Source organism: Phascolarctos cinereus, unplaced genomic scaffold, assembly GCF_003287225.1.
Source record: "Phascolarctos cinereus isolate Bilbo 61053 unplaced genomic scaffold, phaCin_HiC Scaffold_3;HRSCAF=262, whole genome shotgun sequence".
Classification (NCBI taxonomy): Eukaryota; Metazoa; Chordata; class Mammalia; order Diprotodontia; family Phascolarctidae; genus Phascolarctos; species Phascolarctos cinereus.
The window spans coordinates 237,480,860-237,508,043 of record NW_027555736.1 but is presented as its reverse complement, the minus strand read 5'-3'; the positions used below and the strand labels follow the sequence as shown (position 1 = coordinate 237,508,043).

Below are 27,184 nucleotides of genomic sequence, written 5' to 3'. Positions count from 1 at the left end.
TAGGTTAGCAATGGTCATGCATCCCTAGCACGGCATTAGAGCAGAAAATGAAAAACAAAAACAAAAAACAATGAAATGAGAAAATTTTAAAACCAAAAGCTTATGGAAGTGTTTGTTGAAAATTAAAAGTAAATAAATTAGAAAAACAATGAAATGCAAGAGCCGGAGAAGGAGCCAGGCTTCCTCGGCGGGAAGCTTCAGCTGGAACGTGACGAATCGGCGACTGAAAGCAAACAGCGCTATCTGACAGACGCCCGCCCCACGTGTTCTTGTCTCCTGGACCGCGGCGCCGGCCTGACTTGAGCTCGGAGCTGCCCGCGTGCCGCGGGGACGGAGACCCCGGAGCCGCTCTCGGCTGCGCAGCGAGGGGGCCGTGAGGGAGCGCGCGTGATCCAGCAGGTGCGGTTTCATTCCTCTCCGCGCGGGCTGCTCCTTCTTCCTCGGTCCGTCCCGGCGGGGGTCGCCCGGAGCCTGGAAGCCCTGGCGGGCTTCCCGGGGCGCACGTGGGTCCGGGCGAAGGAGCGGAGCCTGCGGGGGAGGGGCGGCCCTCGGCCGGCCGGGCGATACGGGAGCCGGGGTCTCCTGGCACCCCTTTCCAAACCTTTCTTCCGTGATCTCGGGGTCGATTGAGGAGCTTTCCCTCCTTGGCTTGGACGCTCTCTTCTCACTGCCCCGACCCCTTAGATTTTGCTCTTTCTTAGGTTCCCGAACTGGGATGTCCGGGGCTCACTGCCTGCCAATGGGGGGAACTGAACACCTGAGAGGTTATGTGACTTGCCCAAGGTCACCCAGTTTAGTAGGGGACGGAGGCAGGATTGAATCTAGAGCCTCTGATTCGAAATCCGGCGTTGCACGCGGCCATCCGATGAATTTCAAGTCAGTTCTGGCTACAAGAATTATCAAGTGCTTGCTAAAGCGCATCCCGTAAGGAAACAAAATCTATGCAAAATTATGGGGGGCCGTAGCACTAACAAGTAGGGACGTCGGGAAAGGGAGGTAGCACTTTAAGGCAGAAATTCCAAGAGGTGAAGATGAGGAGGGAAAGCCAAGATAGGAAATAAACTAAGCTGTCCAAGGCACAGAGGGAGGAAACTGAATGTCCCGTGTAAGGAATGGCCAAGGGGCCAGCTGGTAGAACAGAGAATGTTGGCCATCGGGTGGTGAGGGGCTTTAAATGCCAAATAGATTACTATGTATTGTGTCCTAGGAACGGTAAGGAGCTGCGGAAGTTGTCTTGAGTTAGGAGGTGACAGGTACATGCATGCTAGAAATATCTTTGGCAGCTCTGTGGAGGATGATTGGAAAAGAAATTAAGAGAGACTGCAAGGCCATTTGGGAGGCTATTGCAACAGTATTGGCGAGAGATGATAAGGCTGCACTATTTCCTAAGTAGGCAGAAGGTGAGAGATTCGAGAGATGTTGAGATGTGCAAAGATAGACCAAAGACAGTTTCCACTTTCAATGAGCTCACAGTCTAAGGGGGAAGATGACATGAACACAACTGGGCAAATCAGCTGTCTACAGGTTAAATGGAAATAGTTGTCGAAGGCTTTAGAATTAAGGGGGTTTAAGAAAGATTTCCTGTAGAAGGTGGGATTTTAACTGGAACTTGGAGAGAGGCCAGAAGGCCTTGGTTAAAAAAAAAATTAAAAATAAAAAAAGAGGGCATTCCAGGCATGGGGGACAGTCAAAATTAGAGGAGTTGGGAGATGAAATGTCTTGTTTGAGGACCAGCAAAGAAGGCAATGACACTGGATCAGAGAATACTTGTTGGGGTTAAAAGTATAAGAAGACTGGAAAGTTGTATGGGTGGAGTGGTTCCTAGATATTGTATCTGGGTGAATGGAACAGAAGTGAGTTTGGGGGAAAGAAAATGAAATCTGTTTGGGATACCTTGGTGAATAATAATAGCTCACACTCATAATAACTTAACACTAACAGCAATCATAATTTCACACAGTTTGTCCTTATTTGATCCTCACAACACCCTGAAAGTGCAGTACTGTGGGTATTATTATTGTCATTTTTCAGATGAGAAAGCTGAACCTCAGGGATGTTAAGTGCCATGTTCAGAGAGGTGCCAAAGGTGGGATTCATACTATGACCCTACTAACTCCAGCTGCCTCTCTCCATATAGTGCTTTATCTGTATAGTTGGAAAGAGTACCCATATTGATGAAGTCACAGACCTATTAAAGTTTACAAACAGTAAACATTTATTAAATGCCTACTATATGCCAGGCGATTAATCTGTGATTCAAGTACTGTTGACATCTTGCAAATGAAGGAACTGAGGTACAATGACATTAATAACTTGCCCTTGAATACATATATAACTGGCCATGACTAGAACCCAGGTCTCCTCATTATCATTCAGTCAATAAACATTTATTAAAACACTTACTGTGTGCCAAGCCCTGAGCTAGGCACTGGCAATACAAAAATGAGTCCCTGCCCTCAGGGAACTTGACGTTCTATTAGGACATAACGTGTGTTTGTATAAAATAGACCCAAAATGGTGGGTTGAGGCACTAACAACCTGGGGTATCAGGAAAGGCCTCAAATAGGAGGGGGCAACTAAAGTGAGCTTTGTAGAAAGCTAAAAATTCCCAGGTGCAAGTGAGAAGGGAACGCACTGGAGCCATGGGGACATGAGAAAGCATAGAGACAGGCAGGGGAATGTTGTGTGTGGAGAACTGCAAGGTGGCCATTTTGGCTGGACCATAGAATAGAATGAGCTTGGAAAGGTACCATAGGACCACATTTGTAAAGGGTTTTAAATGCCAAACAGAGGAATTTGCATTTTATCCTAGGGAAGGTAGAGCCCCTTAGTCATTTTCTGCTACACAGCGTTGATTTTATAAGTTGTTTAAAATAAAATCCCTCGGGGTCATTTGGTGTTTTGGCACTTAATACTACTAATTTGAAAAATAATCACTCTAAATGTTAAATAGATTTTTTTTTACAGGCCAAACATTTACTAGAGGAGTCTGTTAATATTGAAATTTTGAATTAACGGTTATTCATATCATTAGTAATCATTACTTGTTATCTTTTCATAATTTACCATTGTTGTGCTTTGGGGCAGTAGAGAGTATCATGTAGGTTTTTTGCAGAGTAGGAAAGGGCTTCAGAAATCATCTCACTCCCTCATGTCATAAGTGAAGAAACAGGGCCAAAGAGATGACTTGGCTTCCTCAGGATTGCACGGTCGGTTGTAGAGCTGGGACCAGAGAGGAGGCTCATTGACTTGTTTGTTACCCAGTGCTTTCCATTGCCCCACAGTTGCATGTGTTAACCTAAAAACAATTATTTCGAAACACTGCAGGCAGTGTTATCAGCTTCCAGAGGTTCAAGCTAAAATCTTTTTACCTTGAGTGTAGAGCTGAGGTATTCCTTTTCCTGTGCCTACCACATAGAGATAAGGGAGACTAGACTTGTGGTTTCATTGACCTAGGAAACTCCCTCTATCCAATACAGTCTGGTACCTTTAGTTGCCAAAAGCACTGAAAGGTTAAGTGACTTTGCCTGAAGTCACACAGGATATGTCAGAAGTGGGACTTGAGCCTAGATCTTCCAGGTTTCAAGTACAGCAGATATTAGTTGAATAAAAGGAATAAGTTTACTATTAGAAAAGCCTCAGTTCTTCTTATAATGAAACATGGGTGGTGTGCCTACCATAATCATGGATGGGCATTGACCATTAGATCTGACGTGGCAATAAAAGCATCACAGGAAGGGATTTTGACAAACTAGTAAAATGTATTTATGAGCAAGAGATATGTTGAACACATTTGCAGATTTAACTTAATATATATTTATTGGTGTTTGGAAGATAAAGTATACTAAGGAAACAATCCATATTAAATGGAGAAAATTCATAGCTGTGTCTTATTTCAAAACCACATGGGGGCACTACACGACCGTCCATTTTCTTACAATTCAGAATGTTGGGCTTTCCTTGTATTTTCAGGAAGAAAATGAGCGTTACAGACCTCTGAAATGCATTAAAATTGTTAAAATATATTAAATGTAGCTTTCATGACAACTATCTCATTACTATGTCAGAAAAATTAACCAATTCTAACCTAATCCTTCAGGAATACAAGAAAATGAATTTGTAAACAGGTTTTGGAACGTAAGTTAGTTGATCAGATTACGTGGCTTTCACATTAAAATTAGAAAAATAGCAAGGAAACCAGACCTGCTCTTGGTTTGGGGTGCAGTTGAGAACTGGAAAAGCTTAGTTCCCCAGATGACCTGCTGTACTACAGTGAGCGTACTGTATTTGTTGAACAATTCTAAAGACTGAAAATCTAGTAGTTAAACCTATGTACTTTCATCTGGTGCCCTTTTGTTAAAAGTTCCTTGATGCTTGTGTTATTGACCTTTTTTACGCTTATATAAAAAAAAAAAAGATTTCCACAGGAAAGTGATTTCATTCAATGATTATTTCCAGAAAAGTAGCCCTTCCAGTTCTTAGAGCTATATGAGTTGGTTTTAGAGAGGAAAGCCAAATGTATTCCAGGTGTAAGCCTCTGCTAACAACATAGAACTGACTCATCTTAATATTGTGAAATCCCCTAGAGACAGCTCAAGCTAGGAAACTCTCTGGCCTCATTTTAAGCTCATGTTATTGGCGTACTTGAAGAGTGCTTTGTTTCCTTGTCAGTGGTGAGAGATGATCATGACCTGCAGGCAGGGTCTTAGCCGTCATGGAGATGTTCCTGCCTGGACTTGATCGTTCCTGGCTCTTTTCCGTAATTTGGGGTGATACAGCAATTGTTGTTTAGACTTCCAGGTAACTTGGTGTGGGTGCAGAAGCAGTGTTTGTGTTATTTGAGCCATCCATTGGTAGTGTTTCAGTGGAATGTTTACAATGGCCTCGATCGTAGAAGATTCCAGTCCTGGAGATGCCCCTCAAAAAGTGGGATGACTTCAGGCAAGTCACTTTTCTTCTGTGCGTCAGTTTCTTCATGCATAACATTAAGATAATACTATGTGAATGAAAATGAAGATAATACTGACCTAGACTAGGTTATTGTGAGGTACAAAAAATACTTGGTAGACTCCATAACTGTACCAGAAATGGTGGGCTTCACTTTTTGGAGTTTTCCCATTTTCATTCATTTTAGTTTAGTGAAATGTATTTTAGCACTGCAAAATAAAGTATTTCATTACTTGCATGGGTCTGTAATATCATTGGTATGGATTCTGTCTTCACAGTTATAACCTATCCATGGCTTCTTACCCTGTTTGAGTCATGTCCTTATTTTCCCATATGTCTTCCAAAGAGGACATACCTCTGAGCCTTTTTTAACATGCCATGGGAACTAATGCAGCATGCTGCCATTATATAATCAGTCCACCTCCTTTTTCAGTCATGCATTCCTTGTATGATCTCTTACGCGGCTTCTCACAGAATTTGATGTCTACTTTGGACCACCTTGTGATTTTGATTCTTAATAGATTGTGGTGTTTAATGAATCAGAGCCATAGGGAATAACCAGAACAGTTGTGTCAAACTGAAATAGAAAGGGATCCCTACTGACTTGACTGCAAATTGATTTTGAAAATCACAAATTAACATTATATTCTGTTGTGTTTTATTTGGTTAAACATTTCTCAATAACATTTTTAGTACCCTGGCCACAAATTTTGACACCTCTGCGCTAGAATATTTCATCATTACCTTTAAGGAGCTGTGATTTTGTTATTGTAATAAACCTTAGGTAATTGCTTGAGGCTCAAAAAGGTTTAGTAATTTGTGCATGGCTAGTGGGTGGGATTTGAGCTTTGAATCTTTTGATTCAATTTGAGTCTTTCTGACTCCAAGTCTGGGATGCCATTTGGTAAGTCACACTGCCTAGGAGGGCTAACCACATAAGCTTTAAACTTAAAACTGCACTAAGATTTATGAGGAACCCTCTACCAAGAGATGAATAGCATTTAAAAGATGAGTTTCTATGTCATGAAAAGGTTATAACTGTGGGAAACACTGGTCAATTTTCCAGCTATAGTCTAACCACCTTTTTCTCATTATCCATCACTGGTCATCATTGGCTCATTATCCATCTGTGGTGTCTGTCTAGGACAGATACGATGGACTAAGGATGCACTGTTTATCCAGTTTCATGTGATGGTATAAGCAAACAGCACAGCAGATAGGAAAATAAGCTAATAAGAATTTTGTTTAATAGCATATGATTGTAGTAGGTTCTGATAATCTTTGTTGCTTCCTTTTCTTTTGTAAATTCACCTTGTTTTTTTATTTTGGTCTTGTGATTTTCCTTTCACTTTAATCGCTTAGGTCAGGCCTGGACGGCCTTCCAGCCTGGGACCTGAAGAGAATGTTTTACTCTACACTTTTTTGTGGGCCCACCGGAAATCCCCTGGCAAACCACAGGTCGTGCTAGCCTCCGTTAGCTAATGGCTTATTGGTTTTGTTAGGCTTTTTTAGAGCTCTTCGTTTTAATTAGTTCACTAGCCCTTTTGTTTTCAAGATTTTCTGTTTCTTCCTAGGGTTTTTTTTGTCTGCATTTACTTTATTTTTTAACATTATCTTATTTTTTCCCTAGTTACATGTAAAAATGATTTTTAAAATTCTTTTACCCCAGTAACCCTGTGAGATAGGTGCTATGATTATTCCCATTTTACAGTTGAGGAGACTGAAGCAAACAAGTGATTTGCTTAAGGTCACACAGCTAACAGGCATATGGGGCTGGATTTGACTTCAAGTCTTCCCAAACTTCAGGTCCTATGCTTTATCCACAACACCATCTAGCTCCTATCTGAATCCCTAAATGTGATTCTTATGTACAGAAAACCATTAGGTTTTTCTTTAAATCCATTCTACCATTCTGTTTCTAATTGAAGATTATATAGAGAGCCAGAAGAGACCTCAGAGACCATCTAATCCAGTCCAGCTACGTAAGTGAGGAAACAAGACAAGGCAAGTGTTCCAAGGTCACACAGGCAGTAAACATCACCAGGAAGATTTGAACCCAAGTTCCCTGATTCCAGAGTCAGTGTTCTCTCTCCTTTACCATGCTGATTCTGCTCTGTTAGGGAATTTAATCTTTTGACATTCAGGTTTGCCTTTTATCCATTAAAATATGTGTGTGGTATGTATTTCCTGCTCTTTTTAAGTTAGCATTTCATTTCATCAGATGATTTCATTAACACTGATCTCCAGCCCCTGAAATTCCCTTCTTTCTGTTACCTTGACCACCAATCCCAAATTTCTTGAGTTTACTTTTTATATTATTCTCTTTTGTTCATTTTACTCTTTCCTTTCCCAGCTCAGATAATTCTCCCTATCCCCATCTTCTTTTTTTGTGTGTGTGTGTGTAACATTAATTTGTATTGTCCCTTTCCAAGAAGTTTTATTTTTCTTCTGTCTGTTTTCTGGGTCCTTTTTCCTTCTGGGATACCTTTATGTTCCATTCCCAGGAGTATTAATTTTTGCTGAAGGATATAATAACAAGTATTAAGGAAGTGGTCAAACCCAATCTTTGTCATTTTTTTCCTTAGTCATCCGTTTAGATGCCATGCCAGCCTGTATGTATAGACCACGCCAGATACCATAGAGAGTAGTTACAGTAAAGGAAAAAAGAATGTACAGTAGCGTTTTGTGTCATCCAGTGCAAGTGAAAGAAGTAGAAATGAGTAGTGGTGGTTATGATTTCCTATTCAGAGATAACTGAAGTAGCTACTTGTTCTAAAAAAAGAGAGAGAGAGATCTTCTGTATTCCCAGGTCATAACAGAACTTGAGGACAAAAATCCAAGAAAAAAGTCAGTAGTGAAACCCATGACCTCAAATGACTATGCAGAAATGTCCACATATTCAAAAGCAGAATAAATTAGCAGTCCTAATTCAAGGAGACAAAATTATCTTGGTAGCCATCACTGAAATTTGGTGGAATCCAACCGTGACTGAACTGTGTATGGCTCTAGAAAGATATGTCTTGTTCAAAAGAAACAGGATAAGAAATCGAAGTAGGGGGGATTGGGGAGAGTGGGATGGAAGCATGATATATTTAGATATTTTATAGGAGAAAATTGAGGTACTATAGTGGAGGGCTGTGGTAGAGAACATCTGGGTGAAGATCAGTGAAGGAAAAAAAAAACATGATTTTTATCAGCATATACTATAGGCCACCTGGACAGGAAGAGAAAATGGATGAGGATTTAAGTAACTAGATTCCAGGCTTGTCACAGAAACATGATAAAGTAATGATGGGGGACTTTAACTATCTTGATGTCTGCTGGGATCATCTCTCTCAGACAAAAACAAAGCAGCTTTGATTTGCCTTAGTGGTCGTTTCCTTTTCAAAAAACAGAGAAGCAAACAAGGGGAAATTCTCTTTGGGATCTGATTTTCAAAAAAGAGAAGAAATTGGTTGCTAGGGTTTGAAATCCTAGTAATCTTACAAGAGAATGGTTAATAACCTTCTTGGGGTTAGTGAAATGAGGAGAGGAGAGCCAGCCATAGTTTTACATGCATCCTAAATTTGGGGAGAGCACGTGTGGTAGGTTTCAGTTGAAGGATAGATGAGATTCCATGAACTGAAATTCAGCCAGGGCGGTTAAACTTGAAGAATAAAATTCTGATACCACAAAGGGAAACACTTCTGATGAAGAGGAGCAATAAAAGTTATATAGAGGGAGTGACATGGGGGGGGGCAGAGAACTTACTAACCAACCTGGACTTCTAAAAGATCCATAGAGAACATGGAATCAAGAGCCAGTAACAGAGGATAAAAAGTAGAACCTGACATGGCTTCTGTAAGGAGAGGGTCAGAAGTGCTCAGGCTGATGAAAGATGGAAGGACCAGAAACCTTGAGCTGGGACTGTCTACAACAGTACAGTCATCTTATGGGGGGAGTATATCTCACTGTCCCATGTTTTCTTTTTTTTCCCTTGGGGGTTAGGGGGACAGATTTCTGTTATTTGTATGAGACGAAAAAAAGGGAAAAACTATCAGCAACTAAAAAGTTGTAGGGGGTGGGGCTTAAGCTATATGGAGAAAGGGGGACTTAAAGAAAAGATAGGCCAGCAGAGGACAAGACAGTAATCGATCATGGAGACTAGGGGAGAGCCAGTCATTTCTTATTTTACTTCTGTTTTCTCTGCCAAGGAAAATGGCCTTTGCCCTAGAAAGGACAGAAAAAAATAGCTAACAGTAGTAGTGATAAGTGTGTGTGGGTGTGGTGGTATGTTGAGGTTCACAAAGTGCTTTACTAATATTATTTTATCCTCACAATAACCTTGGGTGGTAGGTGCTATTATTATCCTCATTTTGTAGATGAGGAAACTTGAGACAGAAGTTAAGTGACTTGCCCAAAGTCACACAGTTTTTTAGTGTCAGAGTCTGATTTTGAACAAGAGAAATAGATGCTCCGGGTGGATTAGTTCTGTTTTGAGGGGTTGAATAAGCAAAAGAGAAAGGAGGATAAAAGAAGGAGGAAGGGCATAGAACTTTCTATTTCTCATAATTGGAGTGTATAAGAAAAAGTACACAGACATGGAGGAAAGAGGTTGGGGTGAATAGGCATCAGATGAACCTCATTCTTGTCTGAAATGGACAAAAGAGGTTGAACACACCATACAGTTTAATGAAATTCATCAAATGCAATAGGGAAGGAGTTATAATACTACAAAGGAAATAATCCAAGCCAAACAAACTTCCTGATTCTGGAGGGGAGAGTAAAAGGAGGGGGAAAAGAAAGAAACTAAAATCTAAGGGGAACCCATACATTGCTTCTTTTGACAATTGAAGAATGAATAGACAAATTTGGTACGTGTGTGTGTGTGTGTGTGTGTCCACATAAGTATATTTATATGAACATTACATGCTAGAAGAAATAATTAAAGAGATGATTTCAGAGAATTCTAGGTTAGTGTTCTGGTAGCCCTTTAAAGTGCTAAAAATGTTTTATATCAAGCTAACGTTGTTGTTCATGACTTAACAGTCATGTCCCATGAACTATAGCATACCAATACCATCCGTGGGGTTTTCTTAGCAAAGATACTGGAGTGGTTTGCCATTTCCTTCTCCAGTTCATTTTACAGATAAGGAAACTGAGGTTAAGTGACTTGCCCAGGGTAATACAGCTAGTAAGTGTCTCAGACCAGATTTGAAGTCAGGTCTTCTGGTGACAGGCCTAGTGCTTTATCTGCTGAGCTACCAAGCTGCTTCTAAAAAAGCTAACATTATGGGATTATCATTTAATTGGATTTTCACATGAAGTGTCTACTCTGAGCTTCATGAAGGTTTCCAGAACCCCCAATATTCATAAATACAGTATAATGATTTCTAGGAGGCTACATAGTACAACGGAAAGAGCACTAGTTCTCTAGTCAGAGGAGCTAGGTTCTTCCCTAGGCCTTAGTTTCCTCATTTGTAAAATGAAATATTTGGACTGCATTGTCTATTAGATCCCTTCCAGTTCTGTCTAGCTTTATGATCCTGCGAAATGCTATCAACTCAGACCAAGCACAACTTTGTGGTTAAGAAAAAAGCCAAATAATCTAAAGAGGTATTTCTTTAATTTTTTTTTAAAGGTTGTTGGGGTTAAGTGACTTGCCCAGAGTCACACAGCTAGTAAGTGTCTGAATCCGGATTTGAACTCAGGTCCTCCTGACTCCAGGGTTGGTGCTCTATCCACTGTGCCACCTATCTGCCCCTTAAAGAGGTATTTTAACCCTGCTATTTTCTCCTTTTGTCACTCTACGAATTATAGAGTTTAATTGAATAGAAATTACGTGCATGGATTAGTTCCTGCAATTATCTTTTATTGGAAGGTAAGCTTTCTAGGGAACTCTTGGATTTTCAAGTTTAGAGTTCTTAGCAGAAGTGTGAATATCGAATTGTGATAATTTTTTGTTTTTCTTTTAATGATGCCTTTGAGCTTTCCTAGGGTTTAAGCAGTTCTTCCAAGAGACAAACCCAGATGTGGCTACCAATGGGGTTAGTCACATTGATTCCATTAATCTCAGAGATAAGTTTAAAAGTTACCAAAGATCTCAAAGCTTCCATAAACAATACATTTAATATTTTGTTATGAAAGTGATTCCATAAATATTTAGTACAGGACAATGACAGGAATGAATGACTTCAGCTGGTAAATTAGGAAACTTTAGTAGCACAACTACTAGCTTTGATGTCTTATATCTAACAAAAAAATACAGTCCCTAGTCTTAAGAAACTTAAGTTTTGACAGACGCGGGGAAGGAAACATAGGCACATAGAGACACAATGAGATTTTTTTCAAACATATGAACCATTACTTTTCAGTTACAGCTGTTTTCAGTTCCATTTCATAAATGCAGTCACTTATTTTTAGTTTAATTTCTTTTTTATTTTTAACACAGGTGACTGATCCACATATTAAAAGGATATGGCTGCACAAATATCAGAAACTGATCAGATTAAACAGGTGAGATTTGCTTAAAGAAAACTGGTTTTGAAAAACTAAAACTACACCACAAGAAGTTTCCTCAACCAGTTGTTCCAAATTTCATTTCTAAAGGAGGATAATCAAGTAACAGGAATGTGAGGTAAATTTTTTTTTTTTGGCAAACAATCAGGAAAAAATAAAACCAAAACATATCAAAACTTGAACTGTAATTTACAGATTAAAATTAAAACTGTAACCCTCTTTCTGTTTATTTAGTGGGAAGGTTATAGCTACTTGAATAGAAAATTCTCATTTTTCACTTTTGTTTTCATTTGTGCATTTTGCAGGATTGATGGAATTTTTAAAAGAAATTTATTTTCCATTTTATGTGGTTCTGTGCCTGATTACTATACATATGCACATCATTCACTCTAGTTTCTAGGTATGTTTGGTTGAAAAATAACTTCTATTAGCAGGTTAATCTCAAAGTTAGAGCAGCAAGAAAGAAAATCATTTAATTGACTTTGAATTTGTTCACAGTTTAAAGAATTTCTTGGAACTTACAATAAACTCACAGAAACTTGTTTTCTGGATTGTGTTAAAGACTTCACAACAAGAGAGGTCAAACCAGAAGAGGTATGTAACTTTTCCCACTAACATTTGCCCTAATTTTCTATAAAGAAACAAAATAGAAAAGCCCCTTAGTGTATTGTTTTGATAATGTTTCTGCAACATGTAGGACTGGGTTTTGAATCATGGCCTTTTGTATGCCATTGCTGTGAGAATTTTGGGTAGTCTTCCCATTTAATTTGATACTACTACTGCCAATTTAATGAGGCATCATTCACATGTTACTGAGGCAAACTTGTCAGAAAAGATATTTATCCTATCAATTTTTTTTTTTGCTTTTTGATGAGGCATTTGGGGTTAAGTGACTTGCCCAGGGTCACACAGCTAGTTAGTGTCAAGTGTCTGAGGCCAAATTTGAACTCAGGTCCTCCTGACTCCAAGGCCGGAGCTCTGTCCACTGCACCACCTAGCTGCCCCGTATCCTGTCAGTTCTTAGGGTCTGTCTTAGTGGTCCCCAGCAAGGACTCATCCCTTTTCAGCAAAGATAACTACACCGAAGAAACTTGACACAGCCCCTCCAATTCATCAGAATACTCTTGGTTTTGGAAACAGCCCAGCTTGAACTGAGTGTTAACATATTACATAGTTAGAATATGGGCCCCATCACATTTTTTTCCTTTTGATTTTCCAATTTAAAATTTCACTTAGGCACAAAGTGTTGTAAGCCTCTTTCCATTACAAGCTGTTGCTTAGCATTCATGTTTTGTTCCCCATTTTCCGGGGAAGTTAAACGTCACTGTTTTGGGTGCTTTTGTTTGTTTGTTTGTTTGTTTTAGTAATCATCCACTACGATGATTCTCCCTGCACAGATGTAAATGAATTATATTTGAGTTCTTAGAATCAGTTTTTTCCACAAAAAGCAGCATCTATTCTTGCTGCTGTTCCTATCTTTTTAAAAAATCCTGAATAAGGAATTAGAGAAATGGCTCTACCAATAAAAGTAACACAGAAGAACTTGGACTGTCCATTTGCTAATTTGGTGTAATTTGCTTCCAATACAATGTAAAGGCAAAATCTTAGTACAACCAACTTTGTTTTTGGAATGAATCAATTTTAAAATAAAATTTACTGTCATCTCTCTTAATGCCTTCGTCCCTTTTTTCTAGTCTACCTGCTCAGAACACTGCCTACAAAAATATTTAAAGATGACACAAAGAATATCCTTGAGGTTTCAAGAGTATCACATTCAACAGAATGAAGCTCTGGCTGCCAAAGCAGGACTCCTTGGCCAACCGCGATAGAAAAGTATTTATGGATGGACCTTTCCGTAAAGCAGTACAACAGTTGTTGTATTGGAAAGTGGGAGTTCTTCTGATCTTAAACTGTTGGGGATATTTTCACCATGTCAGTGATTGTGAGCATTTGGCAGGTGGAAACCACTGGAGAAACAAATGTGCTTCTTGCCAAGAATGAGCAAAGTACAAGATCTTGTCTTATTGTGCAATGAAAATATGAAGATGCAGCCTTTGTTGGGGCCTTAAAATTCAACGGCTTGGCCACTTGATTAGCAAAATAAACCATTGTTTCTTCAATTGTGACTGTTAATTTTAAAGCAAAGTATGTGTTCAATCATGTATAACATAAAAATTATTTTTATTACCAAAAGTAAAGTAAGTGGCAACATTTAAGTTCATATTTTTATCAACAAGCAGTTGTTTATACTAAGAATTACCACAGTATCCAGACTGGAGTCTTATCTGGATACATAGCTGAAATATTTTTCACTCAGGATCATCCTCAAGGCATTCCTGTTCATTCATTTCTGCCTCAAATTTCTGGTAAATACACAAGAGTTATTTTCTATTATTTCAGTGCATAGTCTTTCCTTTCTCTCCTTCATTTTCTTCTCCCTTTCTCTCTCCCTCCCCCATCCTGCCATCCTCCGCCAGTGTAGGCATTAGACTTTTTCCCTATGCCTCTAGGAAAAATGCCATCTGTGACTAACACTGAGAAGTGTGTTAACTCACAGCCATGCTCTAGAGTGGAGCCCATGGTCTTTACACAAAATATGAGAATGAAACCTGCATATTTAGGTCAGACCATCAATATGTAAGTCATTTATCGCCACTTAAATTGTGAGTCATCCAGATTTTCTCACTAAAAATGCCCAAATGAAATAAAGTAAACCAAAGCTAAAATAAATATTGGCTAAATAAATGTAAAAATGAAAGAAACATCTTCAAAAGTCATAGTTGACTCGCAGACATAAAAGAGGACAGATTTTTGTAAACATTTTTAATCTGGTATCAAAAGACAACTATAGCCAACAGTTATTGGGGTAAATTCCATTCGATACAGATATGAAGTTGTAGTTAGACTTGAAAGACTTTTAGGTCTAAACTTAATGGTAATGTATTTCTGTCATTGATGGAAGGAAAAAAAATATATGATGTAACTTAAGGGGAAATCTCCATGATAAATTTTCATATGCTTTTTTTAAAAGCCTCCTTTAGAAGCTGAACCATGTCATTTCATTATCCAGCCTTAGCAGACACAGTTGTTATTAAATCCTAGAAAAAAAAACTAAATTTTGACAAAGGGTGTCTTAAAAGTGTGACAAACTTATACCACATCTCAACAAAATAATTCATTAATTACTCTAACACTAGAGTAATTTTAGAAAAGATGCATTTCAGAGTCCTTGAACATGAATATACACATACACATACAGTATTTCCCATCTTTATTTCACCAAAAGAATGAAATCTACACATACCTGGCACACCAGGGGTAGTTTGTACATCAGCATATCAAATACCATAGGGGGCAGCGTTTGTTTGAAAACCTGCAGAAGTTTCTGTGGCTGCCCACATACTAAAATGGCATTGCTGAGATGTTCAATTCCCATTCTGTGTTCACCTGAAACAAAGGCATGGTGGTTTTGAATGAAAGTCCCCAAATTTTTTTTTTAGACTATCAAATCCCTTTACCACAAAATGCCAACACTCTACACACTTTAATTAGAGTACAGCTTGACAAAATCTGTCATTAAAGATGGGAACCTTCGGTTTCAAATGCAAGCAAAGTCAGACAAGACTCCCATCACACTTAGTATCATATAGGAAAAGTATTAGTTGAGAATTTGCGCAGCAAAGCCTACTTGGAGACTTAGAATCTCAAAGTGGAAAAGGAAGGCTGGTGAAGCTGTAATAGGGCACAGTTAGGCAGTGTTAACAGCCTTTGGATTTGAAAATTGTTAGCTCTACAATGTTGTAGTTGAGTTTAATAAAAATAGAGGGATTTTGTAATCTATTTTACAATTCTGCCAGTTTTTATTTAAGACTTGGAATGTACATAGGATATGGGATAATGTTTTAGCAGTATATGTATGCTTGTTATGTCTTAGATGATACACAACTGGTCTGTTGGTTGTAAGAAACATGTAATGGATTCCTTTATCAAATACTGTCAAACTAGCACCCTGTGTTAATTTGTGCATTAAGTTCAAAAAATTGAAGAAAAAAATTTTTGATTTTATCTCTCAGTGAGGTACTCATAATAATATTATGGACTTTCTGCTACTACCTTATACAGTCATCTCATTTTGCAGATGAAACCATCTTGCACAGTTAGTTGCATGTACCTTGTTAGTATTTTGCTCACAGGTAGTAACCATATATATCAGAGCCAGTGTTTTAACCCAGGTCACCTGACTCTATACCACAATACCCTTTTTAGCACAGGATTCTTAAGATGATCATTTGTAGCTAAATATAGCTAGAATTGAAAATTGGATCATTAAAGAATGAGATTAACATTCACGCTTGATTATCCCCTAAAACATCCTGTCCTCCCAAGTCTTCAATCTCCTCAACTTCTATCACCTACCTATTCCTTCAGTCCACCGTAGTCACACTCTTGATCTCACCCTAGTATTCCACTATAAAGAATTCTTAAATTCCGTTACTGAACCATAACCTCCTCTGGTTGAATCTCTCCCTGTTCCCTCACTCCTAAACCTATTTTTTGCCCTCAGTGAGGCTTTCAGTATCCTCTGAGGTCTTTACCCCTACTCTCTCATTTTCCTCTCTGCCCAATATTGACCTTCTGCTCCTACTCACATACTCATGAATAGATGAAATCCCACACTGTGCTGACTGGGTCACCTGGAAATGTTTAATTTCAACTGGGCCTTTAGTGTAGCATGGCTATCCTTTTACTCTTTAACTGATTCGCTATCCTGCATTCCATTAGTGGATGCTGCAGAGTTTTTCATCTCTTCTCAAGACTCCTACTCTACCTCCTGAAAAAATAGAGGCGATCAGTCTTCAGTTCCCTCTTCTCCCGTACTCTGCCTCTCAAAACCTCTCAGCATCCTGCATTCTCTGCTCTTTTACTCTAGGCAGTCTCTGATGAAGAGATAGTCCTCAGAAAGGCCAACAGCTCTTGTGCCCTTAATGCTTCCTCCCTTTCCTTCCCCTTCTTCACCCCACTAAATTTTGTCATTTCTACCTCCACAATCACTTAGATATGACCCCTTCTCTCTATACCTACATAACCATCCACCTAGCTGAAGCTCCCATTGTCCCTTGAGTGGCCTACCACAATAGCCTTCGAAAGGGGTCTTTCTGCCTCATCTTTCCGCATTCAGTCTTCCACCCAGCTACTAAAATGATTTTCTTGAAGCAGAGGTCTGGCTTGTCAGTCTTCTACTCAGTAAACTGCATTCGTTCTGTATTACTGCCTCCAGACTCTTTTGTTTGGCGTTTAGAGATCTTCACAACCTGGCCCTACCTTACCTTTCTAAACTTACGGTACATTACTTTCATTCCTGCACTCTGTAGTGAGCCTGACTGGTCTTGCTGCTAGTTCTTTCATCTCCATGACTCTGCACTGCCTCATGCCTGGAATGCATTCCTTCTTTACTTCTTTTTAGAATCCCTTCATTCAAAACTCAACTCAAGCACTCTCTTCTACATGAAGCCTCTCCTCCTACACACACACACACACACACACACACACACACACACACACACTGCCAGTGCCCCCCACTCCAATGTTATCTGTATTTTGCATGCATATATGTCTACCCTGCAAGAACATAAATTCCTTGAGGGCAAGAATTATTTTCGTCTTTGTATGCCCAGTACCTAATACATAAGCACTTAATATGTTGATTGATTTAGTCTTTCCCTATCCACTGGCTCCTTCCCTGCTGCCTACAGATAGGTCCCCTACAGTCCCCTTCAGACTATCTCCTCTTCATAACCAAAATCCTAGGAAAAAAATGTCTATACCTAATGCTTTATTTCCTCTCATTGACTTTCTCAGTCCTTTGCAGTCTTACTTCTGCCATCACTAAATTCAGTTACTGAGCATTTATTAAGTACCTGCTAACGTGACAGGCACTGTGTTAGACACTGGAGATACAAAGAATGAAAGAATCTCTGTTACCAAGGAGCTTACTTACACTGTAGCTAATAACTGTTCTACTGTTCTGTCCAAAGTTACCAATGATTTCTTAATTGCAAGATCTGAGAAGATTTTCTCAGTCATCCTTGACCTCTCAGCAGCTTCTAACGGTGTTGACCACCTCTGGGTTTCTCCTTCTCCTATCTGGTTAGTCTCATTTATTGGATCATCGTCCATATCCTGCCCTCCCAGCTGTCCTGGCCATTCTCGGTGACCTCATCAGCTCCCAGGAGTTTCAGAATCATCTCTCTGCAGATAACTCCCAAATCTATATATCCAGTCCTGTTACCTCCTGAGCTCCACATAACCAATATGTCCAAAATATAACTTATCACCACCACCCCCATCCTATACATTTCCAAACTTGCCTATTTCCGTAGAAAGCCTTATTACTGTCCTTCCAATTCATTCACATTCACTACCTCAGTCACCCTTACCTCTTTCGCTCTCCCTTACCCTATGTATCCAGTTAGTTGCCAACACTTGTCAATTCTGCCTCCACATCTGTCCCATCCATCCCAGTCTTTCTACTTACATGGCCCCCACTCAAGTTCAGGGCCCTGTCATCTCTTCCCTAGAGTATTGCAGTATCCTAGTTGATTGCCCTACCTCAAATCTCCCTTCTCCAATTCATCTTCCACACAGCTGCCAAAGAGACACTCCTAAATCACAAGTCTAACCATGTTACTCTCATATGCAGTGAATTCCAGTTCCCCAGTGCCTCATCTGTTTGGCATTTAGAATTCTTTACCACTTGGCTTCAATCTACCTTTCCAGCCTTATACATTTCTCCCCTTCACACACTTTTCAGTCCAACCACACTGTCCTTCTTGGTATTACAATGACACTCTTATCTCCTGTTTCTGTACCTTTGCACATCCTGTTCCCTGTGCACTTCTTCCCTAACTCTGCCTCTGATGAGAATTTTCTTCAAATTTCTTCAAAACTCACATCAATAAACACTGTTTAGGTTATTGATAAGGTCCTCCTGTTCACCCCAGCTGTGCCTCCAAAAATACTACCTTGTATTTATTTTGTATGTACTTTTATGTGTATGCCATCTCCCCTTATTGAATGTAAGCTCCTTGAGGGCAGGAACTGTTGGCGTTTTTGTCTTTGTATTCCTAGCACCTAGCACAATACCTGATGAACTACCGGCCTTTAATAAATGTTGTTCATTGATTGATTGAATGATTATCATTTGTAACTACACATAGCTAGAATTGAAAAATAAGTATTCAAATAATGGAAAGTAATCATAGAACTAAGGAGTTAGAAGGTGACTTGGAACAGGACAATTTACCTTTACAGAAGGTAAATTAACTTGTCCAAGGAAGCTAGTAACAGACCCACATTATCTAAAATTCCTGGGTCAGCCATTTTCCTACTCCACCATCATTCCCCTCTCAGCATACATTGTATGGCATAGTTAATCAGTATACAGGTTTTATTGACCCTTACTCTATACAAACAATATGTAAAGTCTCAAATATAAGACATTTCCTTGGACTTGCGTGCAAGAATTATGTCTTTATTATTGGTTTGTTTTAATTTTGAAAAAGAAACTAAAGAAAGAAATAGTATGGAATGAATACATGAAAAATACCAAGATTTTTGTTTTAAAAAAAATAGCTTCCTTTGAAACAACAAAATTGACTAGAACTTTTTTTCCTTCCTAATTCTGTGAGTTCAAATTTTTAGGGTCTGCTTTGGTTTATGGCTTCCAAACTGAGAAATTTTCATTCCTTTGTTTTTGGTAGTTCCATTAAAATGCTTTTTAGGTCTTTAGGTGAAATTGTAATGATTTTCTCTTAAAAATAAGGACCTTTCATTGTGTCCTAAGGCCAAATATTTGAATGTGGTGTTTCAAAAGAAGATGAAAGATAGACTTTACTACTAAAAGCAAAAACTGCTGTTTAATTTGGTCAATTCAGTTAACAAAGAATTCAGCCAAATCATTTATTTTGTGTCACTTCATTTTAGTGGGTCAAACTGGGGGTCCTATTCAGTCAGTCAGAATTAAAAGGGCTACAGCCTAGACTTTTTTCATAATCTTAAGGATTTTGTTTTACTTGCCTTTTTAAGTTTCTTCAGCAGAATTTTAATTGTAGGTGACAGAGAAAGGAAATTAATTTTAAAGTGAGTAAAGAGGAAGGATATTACAAAAGTTCCACAAAACTGGAAGAAATCTCACCATACCAATTAATGGCCTTAAACATTTAACAAAGGGAAAAAAATTTCCATTTTAGCTACTTCCAATCCTCACCTCCATCTTAAGTAAATTATGACAACTCCCATTTAAGGACCCCTTTACAATTTACAAATCACTTTGCTAAATGACCGTATTGTCAGAAGGGCCCTGGGGAAGGATTTCTCAGCCTGGTGTTTTTTAAAGCTTTAAAAACCAAGAAATATGGAGTTATATTTGTGATATCTATGCCCAAAATCATAAAGTTGTTTTCTACAGTCTGTGACCCAGCCATCTCTTAGTTTGACCAATATTATTTTAAATGTTAACATTTAAACTATAAAGCAAATAGAAGTAAAATATGAGACTGTGAAAGCTTTTATCTCCAGATAACACTGAGGTTTGGGCATTACAGGCATTGTTAGCGCCACTTTGCAGATAAGGAAACTTTGACTCTGAAACTTGAGGGATTGCTCGTGATCACACAGCTAGTTATAATTACAGGCAAGGTTCAGACCTGGGTCTTTGTTTGATTCCAGGTCCACCACTTTTTCCACAATTACCACACTGCCTGTAATTTTTATGTATTTTTCCTTTGATTCTCAATTCATCATTTTCCTCTCACCATAATTAGGATTCCCAAACCAACATATTTTGGAATAGATGGGGAAATCATTATTGGAAAGATTTTTTAAAATTACTCAAATCCTGTATACCAAACTATGTCAGTTCCTGGTCAGTCATTTTTTCTTCTAACAACATTCAGTTACTCAGTTTTTAACGTTACTCAACATAAAATCCATTAACGTGGTAAAATCGAAAGACTGCTAGATTTAGGGACAGAGGATATGAGTTCAGATCCCAGCTCTCCTGCTCAGTAGTTTCATGAACGAGGCAATTAATGTAATCTCTCTGGGCCAAAGTTTACTCATCTTATAAAATGAGGAAGGTGGGACTCGTGGACCTGGGCTCCCTTCGACTCTAAATCTGTGATCCTACCAGAGCAATAACTAGCTGGCGCCATAGTGCATAGAGCGCTGGGCCTGGAGTCAGGAAGACTCATCTTCCTGAATTCAAATCTGACCTCAGATGCGTGACCCTGAGCAAGTTACTTAATCCTGTTTGCTTCACTTTCCTCATCTGTAAAATGGTTGGAGAATCCATTCTGGTATCTTTGTCAAGAAAACCCCAAATGGGGTCAGAAAGAGTTGGACAGGACTGAAAATGACAACAAACCAGAATAATTAACTAAAATATCTCAACATAAGTATTAACGTTTAATCATTTTTAAGGGCTGTGCTATCTGAAAGCCCCAAATCTTTATATTTGTAACTGTTTAATTGAAGTTGAAATTATAGATGTATATGTAATTAGTTTCTCAGGTTCTTGGACTTCAACTTTTGATTCAGTGCTGTGAAAGTCATGTTCATTCTTAGATGCAAGTTGAAGACTAAAATCTTCAGAAGAAAAGAGATGTAGGGATCACAGACCCTTCCACAGGATTACAGAAAAATCTTTAGTGCATTTTTAAAAATCAGGTATATCTGTACTTGATAGTATATGGTAAGTAATGCCTCATTTTTATCTAGAAATCACTTATATGGAATTTTCATTTGTCTAGAACAAATTTGCAAAACACAAGATAGAAACAAAAGAGGCCTCCCAGCACCCAATATGTCAGAAAGGCTCTGCAACTAGGCATGAGTACTTTACTGTAGGAGAGCTTCAGGCCCTAACACAAATACTTTTAAATCTTACTGTAGGCATGATTCTAACAGATGGTTATGATTCCTAGAACATAACAGATTAGAAGCAACAAAATAGAAGGAGATGAGGAAACTTAGAAGTAAGACATCCTGGCAACAGTAAGAAGTGTCAGCTGGTACAATGTAAACACGAGGAAGAGGAGGAGACAAAAAATTTTTGAAAAGCAGTCTGGATCCTCTTAGTCTAAAGACAAACCGCCTTTGAGAAAATCACACTTAGAGCACGGCACAATAACTATCTATGTTCTATGTGCTTTTTTCTTTTAACAACAAATGATCATGTTTATATACTTCAAGGATTTCCAAAGCTTTTTGCATGTTTTCTCTTTAGATCCCTGTGACAACCCTCTTTCCTTAACAATCTAGATAAATGAGATATTACTCTAATTAACCTTTTCTCCTACCAACTCCAATTTGGTCAAATAAACTGTTGGCACTCACTGTTACAGAACTTGGTTGAACAGAATGATAGTATTAGTTTAATTTCAATAAAGTCACAAGACTGAAATTATATAGTAAACTCATCTAACTGTAAAATGTTAATAGTATTTATCCCTTCAACTGATAAAAAAATATTGAATACCTACTTTATTTGCTTACAAAAGAATGATTATAATCTTACCTCTGGATAACCAAAGTTCTCCCATTTGCACCTCTTGGAGAAAGAACTCTTGCAATTTTTCATTCTTCAGAAACTCTCCAGTCTAAAAGTTTTACAAAATACGTAACAAGTTATTTTAAGGTAATAAGTCAAATCTATGTAATGACTGATAAAAATATTTAATTTATTTTAAAAAAACAATTTCATAGGGGCAGCTAGGTGGCAAAGTGGATAAAGCACCAGCCCTGGAGTCAGGAGGACCTGAATTCAAATCTGGCCTCAGACACTTGACACTTTCTAGCTGTGTGACTCTGGGCAAGTCACTTAACCCTATTGCCTAGCCAAAAACCAAAAAAATTATATAAATTTCTAAACCTAAAAAGTCAAAATATAGTTTTACACTAATGTTAAAATCACCTTCTTCAAACAAATATTCACTTGCAACTGATAAAAATGTACCATAACATTAAAGCTTAGTAGAAAAGGATAGTTTCAATTTCATCATCTTTTGCCCAACTTACTAGGTTTGACTACAGCTCAGATTACATTAAAGTGAATAGCACTAAAACAATGAAAACTTAGCTAACACATTCTTTCTTTATTCCCTTGGGACACATAGGGAGGATAGAGGGAATGGATGGTCGTAACTCTACTTCAGATAAGTATACCAATCTGAAGTGGGGATTGACAGGTCAGAGATGCTACTAGCTACTAGTATGATATGGCCTGGCCATACTTTTTAGGAGAGTGATAACTTGGCTGTAGGAGTAAGACATCAAGGCAGCACGTGTGGGCTTCAATCTACAAATCAGGTTGCCATGGCTAGGTTTAACCTGATGAATAAATACAGTAGGAAATCCATTGTCCAAAAAATATCCACCTCATCACCTGCCATTCCAGTACTGCAGCTTCATTTCTGAATGGGATGGACTAGATGGTCTGTGAGGTCCCTTCCAGCTCTAGAACTATGATCCTAGGATCCTTTGGTTGTTGAAGTTTTCCCTAAGAAACTAATTTTAAATGTAGCTAAGAGAGGCAGACTTTTGTAGTGAAAAGAGCACTAGACTTGAAATCAGTAGAGCTAAGTTCAAATCCTACTCTCCTATGTAATCTTTGCATGGGCGTCATCTGGACCTCATTTTCCTCTACTGTAAAATGAGAAGAGCAATATAGATAATTTCTAAGATGCCTTGTAGCTTTACGATTTTAACAGCCCACTCCATTTGGGCAAAGTTTCAGCCAGATAAGAGGAAAGGGTAAATGATAGGAGAAGGGAAGGAAAAGTAACCTTACATCTCAATTTTACTTAAAGACATGCCTACTATGTCATGCAAAGTCAACGCTTACTATGGCTAGCCTTAAAACCAATTTTGAAGTAGTCAAAATATGTTTTAGGCTCTTCCCACTTCCCTTGTCACTTCAATTTTTTTCCCTTTCTGGTAATAATTCCACCACTATTCCACCTTATATTTAATCTGGATTGCCTTAACTCTCAAAGAATAAAAAGAATGAAGGTATGATGGCCAGAATGGTTACCTCCTTGAATCATTCCAAACCCCCTACTCTACTGCACCTATTTTATGAGATCAGCCCTAATAAAACCCCTTCTATATATTCTCTGTGTTGCTTATACTGAAGGAGAGGGATGAAAGATAAGCTTTTTGCAGCTCTTTCGTCATCAACTTGCAATTAGCTTCTTCATGACAGTCTGTCCCCCTTAATCTCCTGCCATCTCGATTCTGCTCCACTGATCATAACCTCTTAATACCAAATTCAATGCCTTTTCTCAGGCATCATTCTTGACTTCTCCAGCATTCCATGCTTCTGATCCCTTTTTCTATCTGAATTTTCTCATCCTTTAGATTCCATGACAGGGTAGTACACTGTACTGGTTTTGCTCCTACCTCTCTGACTTCTTGTCTACATTTCCTGTCCCTAGGATATGTGCGTTGACCAGGGATGTATCTTTGGCCCTCTCCTCTTTTCTTTCTATACTTTGATATCAGAGATTATATGTGTAAAGGACTTCAAAAACTTGAAAGTGTCGTATATATATCAATGATGGTGCAATGAGGAAAAATGCTAGATCTGAAGTCACAGAACCTGGTTTCATATTCCTGCCTCTATACTTATAACCCATGTAACCTTGGGCAAGTCACTTTATCTCTATGGGCTTCAGTTTTGTCATCTGTAAAATGATGACCTAAGGTCCCTTCCTTTAAATCTATGGTTCTATATTTTAACAACTATTAGGTATTCATAGGTCATGACTTCATACTTAATGTCTAAAACCAAAGCCATCTTTACTACAAACTATTGACTTATCCTGACCTTCCCATTTCTCTTAGCAATTCCTTCATACCTTCCAAATCCCATTCAAACTCTGCCCTACAAGTAAAGACCTCCACAATCTGGGCTCTACCTCTTGTTTCAGCTTTATATATAGCACATCTGCTCCCTTGCACCTCTGCTCGTGCCATACCCTACACCTAAAATGCTCTTCCCCCTAGCTATACTTATCAAAATTCTGCAGGATCTAGTGCCAGCTTTTCTTTAATCTGAATCAACCTAAGCTTCTTCTCTTTTGAATTCTTTCAGCACTTTTCTAGTTCCACTCACATTAACACATTCTATTAGATGATCCTGTTTTTTTTTTATTTTTCCTGTGGCATCCCCCTCCTAAACTGAGGATTAGGGGTTCATAACCTGGAGTCTGTGGCCTTTTTTCCCCAATATTTTGATAACTTTCAATATAATTGGTTTCCTGCCCCAGACATCTAGGACACACAAAAAAAGGTTAAGAACTCCTGCAGCAGCTGACCGGGTGGCATCTAAGCAGCGTTGTCAATCTGTCAAATTAAACACCAGTTTCTTCCGGTGCATACTCTATTAATTTCTCTCTTACTCCAATGTTGTCGGTAGCAAAACTGTATTCACTTTCTAAAAATAACACCCTGGCAAGCAGTGGTCCAAACAAGCATATTTAAATGGAAAAAGTGCTCACTATAAAGTTACACGAGTGTATTTAAAACACTTCACCTGCACACCCTGTTCCTTAGCCTTTTTTTGCTGCTCTGCTCTTCTTTCTGTGAATCCAATAATTGAACTTAATTCGTCGGCTTGTGCAGCAGCAGCCCCTCTCCCCAGGACTCCTGCGGGAATTCAGGCTGGCATCTGCACATGGATCGTGTTCCTTTGGGGCCAGACTGGCACTCCACGAGGATGCGGGGACAGCACCCTCTTGGCTGGACGGCCACGACCAAGGTAGCTGATGGGGGAGGGCGGGTAGCTTCCCTCTCTGACCCCCACTCTCCGTTTCCTTTCCCTCTTTGGGGGGGGACACGGACATAACAAAGTGGAGACCTGGCCTTGCCTTGGGAGGGGAAGCCTGGAAATCAAAAAAAAGCAAAACAAAACCAAAAAAACGGGTCTCGAGGACCCTGAACCGGAACCGCCCTCCAGCCAAGCCACCCCTCCTCATCCCGGCCCCAGCGGGAGGGACGCACTCACTGTCCCGCAACCGCCGCTTGAACCCGGGGTCGTCCCTCCGCTTCTGGTCGAAGTAAACGCAGTAGCCGAGGAAGGCAACCGCGCCGCAGGCGCCCAGAGCAGCCAGGAGGTAGAGGAGGGTCCGGACGCAGGGCATCCACGCCACGGGCTAGCGCCCGGAGCGCCAGGACCCAGGCCAAGCGTTAGTCTCGGAACCCCCCGCCCCCTCACACACACCCCGACCCCCGCCCTGAGGGCGCGCCCCCCCCCGCCCGCATACAATGGGCACGCCCATTCGATTGCTTTCAGGTCTCCCTATTACCTCCAGGATCAAACATCGGGTCCCCGGATCGGCTCTTAAAGCCCTACAGCCTGGCCCTTACTTTCTCTCTTGAGACCTTTCGATCCTGTAGCTCTGGCACCTGTTCGAATACCCTCCATCTCCCGCCTCCGGGCATTTTCCCGTCCCCTGCTCCTACAATTCTTTCCTTCCTCCCCATCTCAGTGTCCTGGCTTCCCAGGCTTCCTTGTAGGTCTTAGCCAAGATCTCGCCTTCTGCAAGACTTTCTCCATCCCCCTTAATCTTGGTACCTCCCCTCTGAGATCATCTCCAGTGGATTCTTTATGCATTTTGTTTGCACGTTTGCTATCGTTGTCTCCCCGGACGGGTGACTGGTGTAGCGGGTGTTTAATAAACGGTTGTTGACGACGCCGTACAGATGCACACATTCCCCTTTGTGCCTGCCAAAGTTGCAGAGTCGCGCCTCGCCGCCTGAGACCTCCGTCCTGGCCCAGGCCCCTTTGTTCCCAGTCTCTCTGGTTCTCAAGAGTGTCCTGAGCAGGAGAGGAAACGGTGCCGCTGCCAGCCATTCTATTAAAGACGGCTCCTTCCTTGTCCCCGCCGCAATTTAGACCAGCACGAACACAGGTTAGCCGGCTGCTCAGCTCTTCCCTCTGCTGTGCCCTCCCAAACAGAGCCACTGATCCATTACTGAGGGATCCCTGAGGGCCTCATGTTGACAGTTTTAAGATGGAGTGTTAATCTTTTATTGCATTTTTATTAATTTTCTTAAATATTTCCCAGTTACATTTTTATCTGGTTCTAGCCACACTGGGGGAATGTTATGGGCCGCCTCATTTTTGACCCCTCTGTCTCAAAACACTATCCCCATTCCTCGTCCAGAATGTATACACAATGCGGCAGCTAGGTGGCGCACTAGATAGAGCTCTAGCCTTGGGGTCAAGAGGACCTGAGTTCAAATTCGATCTCGGATAGAAGACACTAGCTGCGTGACTCTGGGCAAGTCACTTAACCCCAATTGCCTCACTAAAAAGCAAAAAACAAAAAAAAATGCATACACAATACACATCTGAGCACACACACACACACACATTCTACCACATAGAAAATGTGTATCTACACTCTACACATCACCCACTGAAGATATGAGCAAAATATACATGACAGTAAAGCAATGATACCATTAGTAGTTCTACAGAATAACAAGATATAAATTTTAGCATATGCACGGCTAGCAAATATATCAATGTTATATGTACAATAGAACAGAAGCAAATAAACTTAAAGAAGAAAATCACAAAATGAGTAATTAACATGTATGGATCACATATGGCTCCCTGGAGGAGGGCTGGAATACTTATCCTTCCTCCTTCCAGAGGATTTCCCCTCTCCTC

General features: G+C 39.7%; 2 protein-coding genes across 3 annotated transcripts; one reads left to right on the top strand and one right to left on the bottom strand.

The window, feature by feature from the left end:
- The first annotated feature begins 246 nt into the window (after positions 1–246).
- TIMM9 (translocase of inner mitochondrial membrane 9) lies at positions 247–18,631 on the top strand. Of its 2 annotated transcripts, XM_078151514.1 has the most exons (5): positions 248–399; positions 10,568–10,698; positions 11,378–11,442; positions 11,944–12,039; positions 13,140–18,631. In XM_078151514.1, the coding sequence occupies exons 3-5, from the start codon at positions 11,404–11,406 to the stop codon at positions 13,272–13,274; spliced, it is 270 nt and encodes an 89-aa protein (XP_078007640.1). In that variant the 5' UTR covers positions 248–399; positions 10,568–10,698; positions 11,378–11,403; the 3' UTR covers positions 13,275–18,631. The 2 variants fall into 2 exon arrangements, with proteins under 2 accessions (XP_020842127.1, XP_078007640.1); XM_020986468.2 differs by lacking the exon at positions 10,568–10,698 and having other exon boundaries at positions 247–399.
- On the bottom strand, positions 13,727–25,726 carry TOMM20L (translocase of outer mitochondrial membrane 20 like). The gene is made up of 5 exons (XM_020986465.2): positions 25,511–25,726; positions 25,040–25,086; positions 22,022–22,103; positions 14,750–14,892; positions 13,727–13,808 (listed from the first exon to the last, which is right to left on the bottom strand). The coding sequence occupies exons 1-5, from the start codon at positions 25,644–25,646 to the stop codon at positions 13,755–13,757; spliced, it is 462 nt and encodes a 153-aa protein (XP_020842124.1). The 5' UTR covers positions 25,647–25,726; the 3' UTR covers positions 13,727–13,754.
- Positions 25,727–27,184: the final 1,458 nt, after the last annotated feature.